At 33.7% G+C, this 14,387-nt stretch overlaps 1 protein-coding gene across 5 annotated transcripts in view; it reads left to right on the top strand.

Annotated features, from left to right (window-relative positions):
• Positions 1 to 14,387, top strand: part of DIAPH2 (diaphanous related formin 2) — a 151,309-nt gene that overhangs the window by 55,779 nt on the left and 81,143 nt on the right. For all 5 annotated transcript variants that reach the window (XM_085544581.1, XM_085544579.1, XM_085544578.1 and 2 more), the window contains 3 exons: positions 5,087 to 5,188; positions 6,549 to 6,643; positions 10,574 to 10,675. In XM_085544581.1, coding sequence (XP_085400707.1) covers positions 5,087 to 5,188; positions 6,549 to 6,643; positions 10,574 to 10,675 — 299 coding nt within the window. The remainder of the gene's footprint in view (positions 1 to 5,086; positions 5,189 to 6,548; positions 6,644 to 10,573; positions 10,676 to 14,387) is intronic.

Below are 14,387 nucleotides of genomic sequence, written 5' to 3'. Positions count from 1 at the left end.
GAAGGCATGTCCTGTGAGGATGGGCTCAGGATGGGGGTTGTATAGTTTGGAGGAATAGAGACTAAGAGCAGGCTTTGTGGCTCTCTGCAACTTCTTGAGGATGCGTGCAGGAAGGTACTAATCTGTTCTTCCTGGGAACTGCTGATAGGATGTGCAGGAATGCACAGTGTTGTGCAACTGAGAGCTTAGAAAGGACATTTAAGAAAAATGTCTTCCTCGTGAGGGTGGTCAAACACTTGAGCAGGCTTTCTAGGGAAATGTTTGGTGCCCCGTGTCTGCTAAAGTTCAACAGTTGTTTGGATAATGCATCAATAATATGCTTTAACTTTTAGCCCTGAAGCAATAAAGGTTGAACTGGATGGACCCTGAAGGCCCCTCCCAACTGAAATGTTTGTCTAGTTTACTCCTGTTCTTGAGTACCTCTGCAAATACCATGTCTTTGGTGATGTTGTTGAAAGTATAAACTTATCAACAGTTTTCCATGCTCATCAATTTAGTCAAGTTCAAGGAAGTTCTAGTAAAATTCAGTTACCTTTCTGTGGCTTTCAGAACATATTGGATACCCATTTACTTGGCATTCCCAACTCTTTATTACAGTTTTCTTCCACATTATTTCATGGGATTGTTTTTATTTTTCCCAGAACAAATATCTCAGTGTAATAAATAGCTTTAGTTGTTGAAGATACTCCTGTATTTTATAGATCTCTCTATATAATTTATTTCTGTATCTACATATATCTTTCATTTTGTGTGTATACTGAGTGAGAGAGAAGGAGAGAAAAAGTGAGAGAGAAATATAGCCCTTAAAAACTGTTCTGGCAGTTATTTTTTCTCCATATTCTTGAACCTGTTAGCTTTGTTGTTTTTTTCCTGGTAAAAAGAGTAAGAAATAATTTCTTTTGTGTATTTACCTTTGCTGTCTAATGCCAGTAAATGCAGCTGGTAAGCCATCTACCAGATGGAAATAAGATGAACTTAGTCTTTCATTTCCCATGGCAATAAATGGGCTTTTGTTCACTGTGAGGACAGACTTAAGAGAAAATAGAGAAAATTACAGCTCAGGTTCTGACAGACTGAAGTCCGCTTACATCAACTACATCTTTGCTTCCCCTCCTTTTTTTTCTTTAGTACATAGTGCTTCTTTTCAGAATGTTATTTTTATGAAAAAATGTGACTATTCTGATAATGCAAATACAAAAATATAGACTGAGAAGATACAACGTGACAATAAAATGTTAAACACTAATTCCATTTTCGCTTTAATTTTGATCCTAACCATATTCATGAATAAGGATTTTTATTGTTAAGCTAATCAATAAATAATAAAGTAGAGGGTTAACACAAACTGAAAACTTCAATGTGGAATTAAATGATTTAACAGCTCTATAAGCATTAAGTGAAGTTCTATGAAGTTTCTGAAAATGTCATCACATAATGATATTCAGTAGATAAATTAATGAACAGGTGTAGAACAATAATTTTGGAGCCATGTGTGCTTGCTTTTTTGGTACAGAAGTGCTGGCAGTAAGTTTTTTTTGTTATTTTTTTTAATTAAGTCTCTGAAGTATTTCAACATCTTTGTGTACATTCTTTGTCATGGTTATCATTAGTCTAGCATAAAGTATTTTGGATTCATATTACACTATTTAGTGTCATTTTTGTTTAGACCCTACACGGGCATCTGGAACTGATGAAGACTGTCTCAAATGAACATGAGACAAATAGTGACCTTTTTGTGGCATTATATTAGGTCCCAGATGAAGGTATCACCAAAGGTAACCACTTAAGGTGCACATGGTTTGATTGCATAATACAGGAGCAACAGAAAACAACCCCTTTCAGCATGTTGCATCAGCTTTTTCCTTCTAATGCTGATAAACAAATTTGTTTAATAACACAGAAGAACTAATTTCTGAATGTAAAAAACAGTGCGGTTTACACAACATGATAGTTTAGATCCGTATTTTCATGTCTCCAAGGACATGAAACATCTGCCCGTGTTTAAATTACCCTACTTCCTTTCTGCTTGACTGTATTGGCTCTCTTTCTCTCTCCTCTCAGCTTCAGCTAGATGGTAAAATGAAACCAACCAAAACATGGTATAGGTGTAACCAGTGTAAAATATGTGTGCATTAGTACGTGTTTTGTCACTTTTATGATTGATTGTTAATGATAATTTGAGAGAAAAATAATAATCTTCCAGTCTGAAGGGAGAATTGGTTTTATATGCAACCATCATTTTCTTTCTTCGAAACAAAATTCAAGTCCACACCTGCGTGTGCACCCATTTGTGTATATTACATCTGCAGAGAAATCTGCATGTTCACCTGCATAAATATCTGTGAAAAGGAATTAATTTCATGATGAGATAGAGATGTAGAGCAGGATATTTAAAAAGAAAAGAAATACTTTGCACTGTCAGATTGTGATCTGAAATAAGGACTATTTGACAGGCCTTTTGGAGTCTGAACCCTGCTGTGCTGATATGTAGGCCTCCTTCACAGAATGCCAGAATACTTCTGGGCTCTTACTGAGAATTGGTGAAGGAGATAGTGGCCTGCTAAAAAGGATCTGGATAGTGTTAATCGTGTATGTAAAAGATCCTGCCATCATTTCATAGCTGATAAAGCAGGCAAGCTCTGACATAAGTTTGGTTAATGTATTCTTGGAAGAAAAAGAGGTGAGCCTTGAATTTGTAAGGCTGTTGGATCAAACTTGACATTAAAGTAGCAAAAAGCTGTTAGCATGCTTAAAAATGGAGAGACAAATTTTTTGCAGAGTACTTAGAAGTTGCTGTCAATTTCAACAGAGATTTTAAATGAGGATGGAGCCTTTGGAGTAAAGCTTCAGGTACAGTCCATAAAATCCTTATTCAGCTCTACCTTTGGCTGGATCTCATAGTGAAAGGAATTCTTGCAAAGGTTTGGGAGATTGGCCAGCTGTAGTATTTTGATTTTAAAACTTATCAAGTAGCGTTATTTTATTCAGTTATTTTTTTCATTTCTGTAATTCATGGTTGTGCTGCAGTTAAGCCACTGCTAAAATGGACTGAATGATCTGCGGGAGAAAGAGGAACTATGAAAGAATGGGGAAGGTGTGGCTTTTGTTAGCACTCTGATATTTTATGTACTTTCCAGCATAAGTCATCTCATTTGCACTCTTCATGTAGAAGAATTTCTAGTAATTTTCTGTCTCTTGTAAGTCTTAAGATGGTAAGATCGGTGTTGATGTTGAGTTGCAATTTTGCAGTCAAGTAAGCATTGATTTAGGTATTTCTCCTTGTTTTATTGTGACTTAGCATAAAGGAAACTACAAGTTCTTAGTCACATGCTTGAAAAGATTAGAACCTTTGGAAATAATCTTTAGTCTTTTCCAAATGGAAAAGATTTAATCTAACCTAGATATAGTTTTTATATAATGGGTGATTTATAAGTGATTGTGTTAACGGCCCTTCAGGCTGATGCACATAAAAATAGCTGTTTATTATAGAATTGTTGAAGATCTGGAGTTGTGTGTTCTAACTGTGGCTACTAGTTTCACAACCCCTTGAGGACTGCAGTCTGATAACAGTTGAGAGAGAGATTTGAAAATGAATTATTTGATGAGTACTGTTAAGAATTCTGTGTCAGCTCATTTTATATGGGTCTCTTAAACAAACAAATAAATAAACCCCTACCCTATGATTTAAAAACTGACCCTGTCCAACCCAGTTTTTATCCATTGGGTTACTTATTGGGCTCATGTAACGTCCTTGTCATTAAATTCTTTCTCACAGATATGTTTCTCTAGCTATTTCTGGTCAGGTGTATGTGAAGTATCACGTGGTAACATGAGTATTTTAGTCCCTTGGTTTTGCTTATTGAATACCGAACATTTTGGCTAGCCTTGCAGTATTTCAAGAATGAAGAGATGAATTCTGCCTTTGACTATTTTCTTTTAGCTAATTACGGAGCAAGTATGTCATCTTCTGTTCACAACCGACATGACAGGAGTAGTCAATGACTGAATTAGTGGCGATGTGTTCTTCACCATGTTTACTTAAAGACTTCATTATTCATGGAGATCCGGAAGGTTGCATTCTTAAACAGATGAAGCTATGAATAGGTCACTTATTTTCTTAAGTCATTTCTCTAACTGTCACAGCAGACTCAAGTTCATGCTTTTCAGTAGTTTCTGTTCACATAACAGAGCTCATAATGTTTATTGCATTATCATGGGAAAACTTGTTTTTAAACTGATTTTTATTTTATTTCTGGCTTTTGAATACCTATTTGTTTAACTGAGGGGAAAAAGTAGTAATAAATATTTGGTTAGTTCATGGAGGGTCACTTAAGGATTTTGAACTGCAGCACGTTATAGTTATCAGGTCAGCGCTGGTGAGTGTTTCAAGTATTGTCTGTGGATGAAATTGGAAAAAAACTTTGTGTAGCTCTGTCCTTGTTCAAGTATAAGTTGAGTTGGTCATATGTACATGCAAAACAATAGTAGGAGAAAGGGTAGAGCACACAGTGCATTGTTGTAGAGTTGTCATTTCTTTTTAGCTTTTTCTGCCTTAGGCTTTTTAGAGATGACTGGGGATGAGGAAATGGTCTTGGACTAGATTAGCTTATGCTGGTATGAAAATGCCCAAGGTTGACTAATAGACTAATCAATGACAATTAATAGTTAAAACCTACCTGTGCAGATCTATAGTGTGGTAAGTGTGAAATACTTTATTTTATTGAATGAAGAACTTCAAATGGTATTTGTGTTTCAACAGAGGGCACTCATGTGCTTTGGGGTAGTACTTATTCAATGTGTTTATAAAGGTGTTTGCAATAAACTGGAGCTCAAGATTGCAGAATGTGTGGATTAAAATAATGAACAACTTGATAGTGCACACACAAAAACGGCATTGTTTTAGTAATATTTTTATTTTGCTTCTTATAAATAGATGTTATTTGCTTCTTCATATATTTTACGGTACATCTAGGCGAAGAATTCACTTTTGAGCTGATTCTTATAAATGTACGATTATGGTTTGCTGTCTAAGTTGCTATTAGTCTTTTAAGAGTTGTAATATTTGATAAATACTGTTTTTTTACAGCTAAAAAGGCAGTAGAAAAGCAAGAAGAAAAGAAAATAGAACAGTCAAAGAAAAAGAACAAAGTATTAAGAGTTTTGGATGGAAAAACTTCACAGAACTTATGTAAGTGATGTCAGATATTTCAGGTGAATATGTAATTATCTTGTCTACAAGGCTATTCTTAAATCTTCCTTTGTTTACATCTATAATATTTTTCTAAAAATATGCAATGTGAGCCAATTTCTATCTTTTTAGCTTAGGAAAGTTTCATATATGTATGATTTAAATGCGTTATACAACTTCGGAAAGTCTAAATGTAACAAAAAAAAGCAAACATTGTAGACTTAAATGTTAATGAATTATATTGTCTTTGTACTGAGAATGTTGATTCTTTCTGTAATTGCTTTAGACAGGCAATATAATTAAATTACAGTCACTGATTCAGGGAAGTCAGCATTGGTAGGATTTAGGTTACCTCTCAGCCCACAGCTCTGATAACGTTTTGCTTAGTGCAGTGCTGAAAGAGCACGGTGGCAGCTGGACTCCTAAAGAGAATATTGCCAAATAAGATAAATTAGGAATAAATAATACTGTTTTTAAGGAAAATAGCCTCACCTCTTTACCTTCTTATTTTTAAGGGCAGTACACTTTTATTTGAATGAGATATATCATAAAATGTCACTAGCTCATGTACATTTGTGACAGAGCAAGTATATAAAAAAAGTATATAAAACCAAATCTGTGTGTTGTTCATTACCATAATCATGAATAAAATTTTCTAAGCAGAAAATGTGCTATGACATGAGTGATATAAAAATTCAAACCAGGGACTGAAAATGTGGTTGCATGGGAGTTTACCATAGTAGTTGGGTGGAATATACAGTGCTTCATGGAGAAACAGTATGTTAATCTGTCTGTTAGGGATTTTTTCCTGTTTTTACAACAGGGCTCTGCTGAGATGTTAGAAGAGCGTGAGATCAAATTACTTTGAGAAATCCTTTATTGAAGTGTGTACAATACATATAGCCTCTTTTATAAGCGCTTAGGTTGTTTTGCTTCTTTTACGATAAGGATTTTTTAAAAAAAGAATAGTAAGTGATTATTCGACAAATTACTAATTCTAGTCATTGAAAATAGTTAGATAAACATATGGACACTGAAATCTTCTAATGGCTGAACAAGTATATTTTGATTCTAATACAAAAATATTGCTATTCTTAAAACTGGGACTTTATTTTGGCAGGTAATAACACCACTCAGGAGCAACTGTGACTGCTAAAACATATAACTCTTATCACAATTTCATTTCTTAGAAAAAAGATTTATAATATAGATAGAATTAATGTGTTTCACGTAATGTTTTATAAAGGAAACTTTCATTTTATGTTAATTTGATTGTTTTCGAGTTGCTGGAATTTAAATTTGCGTCCTTGCATCTAGCTTTTTGGTCTTTCAATTCTAATTATTTCTTTCTGACTTTCAGCAATATTTTTGGGTTCTCTACGTATGCCTTATGAAGAAATAAAAAATATCATCTTAGAGGTTAATGAAGAGAAGCTGACTGAAACCTTTGTTCAGGTATGTGAACAGCGGCAAGTTTTGTTCATAGCATATTGCACATGTAGTCATGATGTTAAAATATAAGAATTCAAAAGTAAGAACAGTGTAGAGTTCTCTAGATATCAGCTACAATTGCTTCACTTGAATGTAGTGTTTTGTTTTTGTTCTACTTTTGTATACGTTTACATAGAGCTGTAAAACTGTCTTTCAAAAAGACTTTTTGGTAATAGTACCTTTTAATTTTTCTCTTTATCAAGTTTCTCTTTCAAAAGGAAATCTCTTGATACTGGCTTTTGAGCTTGAGACAATTTATATAGTTTAAACTATCCATTAAGTCTCATCATTCTTTTTTCAAACCATTTACTTGTCTGTAGATCAGACCTACTCCTGATGTCATTTGATCATTAAGGCCAAAATTTCTCAGCCAGAGAGAAGGAAATTTGTCATACAGCTTCTTAACATCTCTTTAGATTCCTTACAGCAGGAGGAGAGCAATATTTTTTTGAAGCAGCATTAGCAGACAAACAGGGAAACCTCAAACAATGTATGGATGTACCACACGGATGACCTTAGTGCTTGATTATTTTCTTTGAATTCCCTGTGCAGATCCATGATTTTGTGGCTATTAGCTGATCTAGTCTTCACTAAATGATGCTTTTCTAGCAAATGTAGTGGGCTGCTGTTTTCCCTTTCATCCTTCAGTGCACCTGCTTGTGTCCCTGCTCCTGTTCCCTTAAGGCTTTCTAAATGAGCATGTTCTTCCTTTCCTGGTCCTGGAAAATAACTGTTCTAGGGAGACTGGGCTCAACTGAGTTGCCTGTTGTTTACACATTTAACATTAATAATTCATTAAAAAAAAAAAAAGTGTAGATTTAAAAAAAACAAAATTAGCTCTATTGCATTTCAAAGCATAGCGTGTACATTGAGTTTATCAAGTTAACTTGTCTATAATCTGCAGTTTTGTCTCTTATCACCAAGCTTCTCCTGTGTTTCTCCTGAGACTCCTAAGAAAATGTTGTTTCACTCTCATAAACCTCAAATTATTGAGGTCATAGAATAAAAAACACAAATTGAATGTCAACAAATATCATTTGTATTTCATCGGGGATAGCCTTTATAGTGTTAATTAATACATTTAGAAATTAATATATTAAATAGGAAGTTTTTGCTGTTAAGATCCAGGATGTCAGATTGATTGAGAAACCTGAAGGATTAGTAATATTTAAGAAGTCATTAGGGACTGCAAAGCCACCACGAATACCTCTAGCACATCCTTGACCTGCTTGCTCTGTGGATGGAGTGAAAATGTAGAAGAGACCTTGAAACACTGTTTCAACATTTGTTACTATATTGGTGCCTTAATTTTTGGTCACAAGAAAATAAACTCCATCCTACCCAGATCCAGTATAGCATAAAACACACAAATGTAATTGTACAGTCTATCAGTAGAATAATTGCAGTAGGTAATTCTTACGTCTATGAATAATGCAGATCTAAGACATTATCTAAAATACTTAATACATTTTTTAGAAACGAATTTAAAATGAAGAAACTGAACTTGAAAACTACTTAAGATGATTGAGCAATGGAGAAACAGCTTATAGAAGAAAGCTAGAAAAGACTGTCTTGATTAGATTAGCAATATAAATAGCTGAGAGGGAATCTAAATTTTAACTGTACTGGGAGAAGAGAGGTATATACAAGCACAGGGGAGAAAAATGACGATACTTAAGTAAAAGGCAGTGTTAAACACAGAATAAATGTGCGTGAATTTGTCATGAATGCAGCCGTGCCAGTAATTTGGCTGCTTAGAATCATCCAAAAAGTGAGTCTTGGATTCCCATAGTAAGTTTTAATTACTTTTATTTGGCAGTTAATCCATTTTTATAAATAATTGGTCTGTCAGAGTTACTTCTAAGAGCAAGGAGACTTACCTGATGACCCCAAGGAGGTTGCTTCTCTATTTCCAAGACAGTTTTAGAAATGTATTGGAGTAAAGGGACTGTATCATCTATTTGATTTTTGTTTTGCTTTATTTTAGCTCTGATCTTCCAATTAAGTGACTCAGTAACTAATTTACCAGTTTAATAGTCTTCAGTATTACTAATTGGAAAACTTCTTCAAAGCAAACCTTGCTTGCTTTCATGCTTAGTTAAACTTGAACTTTATGAAAACACACATGTAAAAATTGTTTTATTCCAAGTATTACAGTGCTGAGATCTACAGGTTCATGTAGGATTGTAGAAAAAAATTCTTCTCAGGAAGAGTGGTTGGTTCTGTAATAGATGAGCTGCCAAGTGATGTGGTTAAGTAGCTGTCCCTGAAAATATTCAAGAAAAGTTTAGATGTGGTATAAAGGGATATGGTTTAGTGAGGAAATATTGGTGGTAGATATTAGGTTGGACTAGATGATCTTGGAGGCCTTTTCTGACTTTAGTGATTCTATGATTGTATAATTGAGCCTATAGACAGCGGCTCTTTCCTTTAAAGTACTTGTTTCTTGCTACTTTTCAATCTTACATTGTCATACTTAATAAAATTTATCGGATTAAGAAGGTTGTTTATATGGTTGATGATGGCAGTGCAGTTCTGTGAGAAAAGCACACTAGGGAAATTCATTCATTCTTTTTTTTTTGTCTTTGAAAGAGTTCATTTTCTAAGCATGTCCATGTAAAATACCATTTTTAGCAGAATTGAGAGCATTTTAAGCAGTAAGTTAAAGTGTCAGCCTATAAATTTCAGACTTAAAAAAAATAAACAAAAATTCCTTATCTTACATTTATAAACTAATTTTTATGTTTATTTGAGCTTGTATTCTTATAAATACATTATGAAACTATATTTCCTAAAGTACTGACAAGGATTTGAATATGTGACCATTGAACACTTGTTTCATTTTGAATTATTCAATATAGTTAAGTGAAAGTAAGCATATTTAAACATGATTCTATATGTGTGTGTTAATAGTTAATATGTATATTGACATGCATGCTTTGTTTATGTCTGGTGATGTTTAATGTGGGAACTTTATAATTGGCTCAAAGTCAGCGTGGAATGTTGTTACGCACATTCTTGGAAGTCTGAAATGTTTTGTTCTAGATATAGTAGGTCTGTGACTTCCTTGGGGCGGGGGGGAGGAGGAAAAAAACAAAACATTTCCCTCCCCCTACGAACCCTTTTGGGCAGTACATTTTGTTTGACACGTGTTTGCCAAAGCATGTAGTTTGCACTGCACTGATCATTTATCTATGGCTGAATTTTGTATCAAAAAGAACAGTGATCTGACTTCCAAGGCTTGAAAGCATAATGGAGCACATCCTCTTTGAATTCATTTTCAAATGTTCAAGGAACCAGAATGCAGTCAGAACACAGACCCGCTCCTTTTCTCTTGAATCTCTGAGGACCAAGATAGGGAGGGACTCAGGAGTTGAAGATCACGTAACAAAATAGACTTTTGGGAATATGAACGTCAATGAGTTTGTGTGTCTTCAAAAATACTGAAAATTGAATTTACCTTCCAGAATATTTGTCCAGGTTTGAAATGATGTTTTTTTATTGTGTGCAGGTATTTTGAATAAGAACTCGAGATTATTTTTAGGTGGTTGTATACTACTTGACAAGTACCATTTTTTCCTTCTTTATTATTTAGTATATAGTATGAATTTGTGAGGGCAAAAAAGTTGGCAGGTAAAGAATAATTCTTGTGGGCCTGACAACATGAGAAATTTTTCTGTAGCTTTTTAACACTGGAAGGTCATTTCTTCAAACTGAAGACTGCAACAAAGGTATGTATTAATTATTGGTTTGATTTGAAGTTTATATAACGTCTAAGGTGCATGAGAAAATCTTTTATTTATGTATTTCTATGTTATGTTATTTTTAGGGTGTTATTTGAAGATCATAGCTCGTTCATTATACCAAGTTTAATATTATGTCTTTTTGTTTTAGGCTGTAATGAAGAATCTTCCTGAACAGAACGAAATTAATGCCTTAGCTGCATTGCAGGATGAATATAATGATCTTGCTGAGTCAGAACAATTTATAATTGTGGTATGTATTAGTGCAGTCATTAACTGGGGAGAATTATTGTATCAAATAGATGTAAAAAAAAAAAATAGTTTTAAAGCATTTTGGTTAGTGTTATTGTGTACTAGGAAAGTGTTGATATATTTTCTGGATCAGCAAGAATCTAAAATACAAATACATTTTTCTGGTAGGAAGTGCTGTTTATAATAGTGAGGAACAGGTATTTTGCCACACTGAGGCTTTTATTTTATTTTTATACAATGTCATGTGTGAAAGGCTTATGTGTTTACTGAATTTGGAGTGTTCTTCCTAACTGTTTAAGTCGAATTTTTAGGGGTTCATAAAAGATCCATTTACTCTATGGCAGTGACAACTGTGATAAATTTATTTTGCTATATTGAAAGCTGAACAGCTGAAAGAGGATAGGCACATAATATCTCACTTAAAGTTTTACCTTTTGGGAAGGTGTCTAAATACGTCACTTAATGGGAGGAAGGATTTCTTGGTGTGAAGTTACATTATCTGTTCTAGTCTTATTTAAGTCAATAGAAAACTTTTCAGGAGTTGAACTTAATATTACATGTGGCTATCTTCCACTTCAGGATGTTTTATTATATGTATATAGTGTATACATAGATTGTGTGTACACACACATTTACATATAGTATGTATGTATATATACAAATACAAGCTTCTGAAGTGGCTCTAGAAGTGTGAATTTTTCATGTAATTGAAACTGAAGATCGCATTCTGTTGCTGTTAATGGTGTTCAACGCATATATATATTCTGAAAATAGGAATAGAAGATGGCATAATGGCTAGAACCAGTCTCTGAATAAATTTGTCCAGTTTGCATAAACTGTGAAATATGTGCTGGTATATGACTATATGATACCAAGTATTAAAGTAGGATTTGAAGGGCTGCATAAATTACTGAGTACATGTTGACGGGTAATTGTTTGTAATCAAGTGCTAAGCTAGGATTTGAAAGGCTGTTTTTGCTGCTGGTCTTCCAAAGATATTTGTAGCAATTAAACAGAGCAGTAGAGTGGAAAAAGTGTTACGACAAAGGTATGATGACAAAAGGACTGGCTCAATGGAGTGGTGCTATAAAGGACAGGAAAAGGATTGCTCCTCTGTATCGGAAGATTCTAGGTTTGTAGGGGGAAAGCTTCACCAAGAAGGGATCTCCAGGAAGAGATCCTTACACAGTGGCAGTCAGCCCTTAAATGGGGTCTATTATTTAGCATATACTATGAATTTTTGAGGGCAAAAAAGTTGGCAGGTAAAGAATAATTCTTGTGGGCCTGACAACATATAAAATGTTAACATATAACATTTTACCTATAAAGTAAAATATATTGAAACAGAAATAGAGGTCCTTAAAAGAAATGTATTTAAGAGAAGTATATTTATTTACTTATTCAAAAGACACCGCTGTAAGTTGGCTTCAGAAGTGTCTTTGGAGTGATTTCTTTGGATGCGGAGAATGTGACTTTGACCTACTTAGATTTCTTTTTAGAGAAATTAGAAAATGAAAGGTATTAATTCCTTTGAAAACTTTGAGGCTATTGATTTTAAATTATTTATGAAAAGCATCAAGTTTTAAAAATGTTTGAGAACGAGGATAAGGAAATTTAGTAGAACGTTTAGTAGAGTGTTTAGTATAGATGTTTATATTCTATGAAATTTCCACATCCTTCTGAAGAAAAAGCACACGTGTGTTTTGAGAACAGGTTTGTTTTTTTTTGGTTTTTTTTTTTAATATACTTATTATGATGTTTTATGTAAATAGATAAATTTACATAAATTTGTATTTATGTAAATAAATACATATTTATGTATTTATATATAAAAATACAAATGTTTGTATTTTTTAAAACCTCTGGAGGAATACTTTGTTCTCTCCTGTAATTTAACAGACACTTCTGTTGACTAAAACAATGTGATGAATTGACAGTAGTACTTTAAGCTCTACAACAGAAAGGGCTCATGTTCATTGGGAAGGAACGCAGCTCAGAACAACTGCACTGTCAACTATTTGCATCATGCCTAGTTTTCAAATGGCAAAGAGTTTAAAAAATGTTTAAGGAAAACACTAGATAGAAACACACAAGGTAGAGGTGCTGGGGCAAATAACTGTCTGTGAATTCCATTCTGTTAACTATTTAGCTAAATAAATTCAGAAAATTTTGTCTAACAATCTCAAAGCATTGCTATAGATATTTCTCCTTTTTCTGTTTCTTACTGCAGCAGCCTTGATCTTTGTGACTGAGATCTTCTCCAAACTTGATCCCTACTTTTGCTGTATATTTCTATTTATCATACCCTCCCTTGTCACTTCAGCTTCAACCTTTCTTCTGTATTCAGTTTAACTGTGTTATTCTCTCTAGCTTTATATAATGATATTTTTGGAGTGGAATGTTGCTTACCTGCATCCTCCCATCATTTTGCTCTCTAATATGTAGTAGTAAATTACTGCTGGGGCTGTGCTCAGTTTTTACCCACTTATGCTGTCAAATATGTTTTCCTCACATACAGTCGGAAGTTCCTGAACACCATCTCATCTTCTGCTACTCTCTTACTCCACCTTCAATTATCCTCTGTTTCCATTTTTTCTCTTTTTCGTTTCTGGAAGTTACAAAGGCAGTTATATTCTAAAGACAGAAGAGCAGATGCTGTGGGTTAATGTTGATAGTGACATGGAAAAAGTAAAAAGGAAAAGAGAAAGCTCCACAATGCGTATAAATGATAATTCAAAACCCTTTTTGGTTTTGTTATTTAATGTCATTCATAATAATTGAGTGCATGAGAGCACTTGGTTACTTTTTATACTCTTATTTGGAAATTGTCTAGTTCTAATTGAGAAGACCATAGTTTGGAACTACTTGTTCTCTTGCTTTGTCTTGATGTAGCAGTAATCCCGTAGAAATTAATGAAGTTGCCAAGATCCAAGTAGTTTATGTGAAGTGTGTGTAGAAAGTAAATGTTCCAAGAATGCTTTTTACCTGAGAAAGAATTTATTTTGTTTAGCAGGTAGATAGCTGAAAGCCACTTGAAATGAGAAAATGAGCTTTTGCTGTTGTTGAATAGTTTCCTTTTTTTTTTTAATCAAGCTTCCAACAAATCTAGTACTTAGTGCTTCCTCATTGCTTTTATCTAATAGCATGATTTGTTTCTTATTTCAATGATTCACTATGATTTTTCCCAGAAAACTATGTATCCAAAGGAAAGCCCCTGCACTGACTATATCCTGCTCATTGTCTTAGAGAACTGGTATCTTGCGTTTATCTGATTTCTGACTACTACTGGATTGAATCTAAATGGTTGTTGACTTTTTCCACTGAAATGTGTTGTCAAAACCATAAGAATATCCTTACTTTAAGGATTGTTTCTTTGTGATTAGTTCTTCTGAGGAAAGCCTAGAGAAGTTTTCAGTATTATTTGGTGGAGCGTTAAGTAGGAAAATTTGCTAAATGAAAATGGTGATGCTTGCCTTAAGAAGGGATTAAGTTTTCTGGACCTTATTTGCATATTCAATTTTGTCATCTAATTCAGTAAAAAATAAAGTAAAATGACAAAACTGTTTTTATGATCTAAAGCTTTTGACATTTTTTTTGTCTCATTTTGAATAAAAATAGAGATTGTAGATTGTCTGATGAAGATAAAGCAGATTAAGTGATTATTTTTGACTTTGGTTACAGCATACCAGTGAAGGTAGCTGCTTTTCAAGGCA

The sequence above is a fragment of the Coturnix japonica genome, chromosome 4, assembly GCF_054131305.1.
Source record: "Coturnix japonica strain WE chromosome 4, WE-NBRP24, whole genome shotgun sequence".
NCBI lineage: Eukaryota > Metazoa > Chordata > Aves > Galliformes > Phasianidae > Coturnix > Coturnix japonica.
Note: the sequence above shows the minus strand (reverse complement) of the source record. Positions and strands in the feature narration are given on the sequence as shown.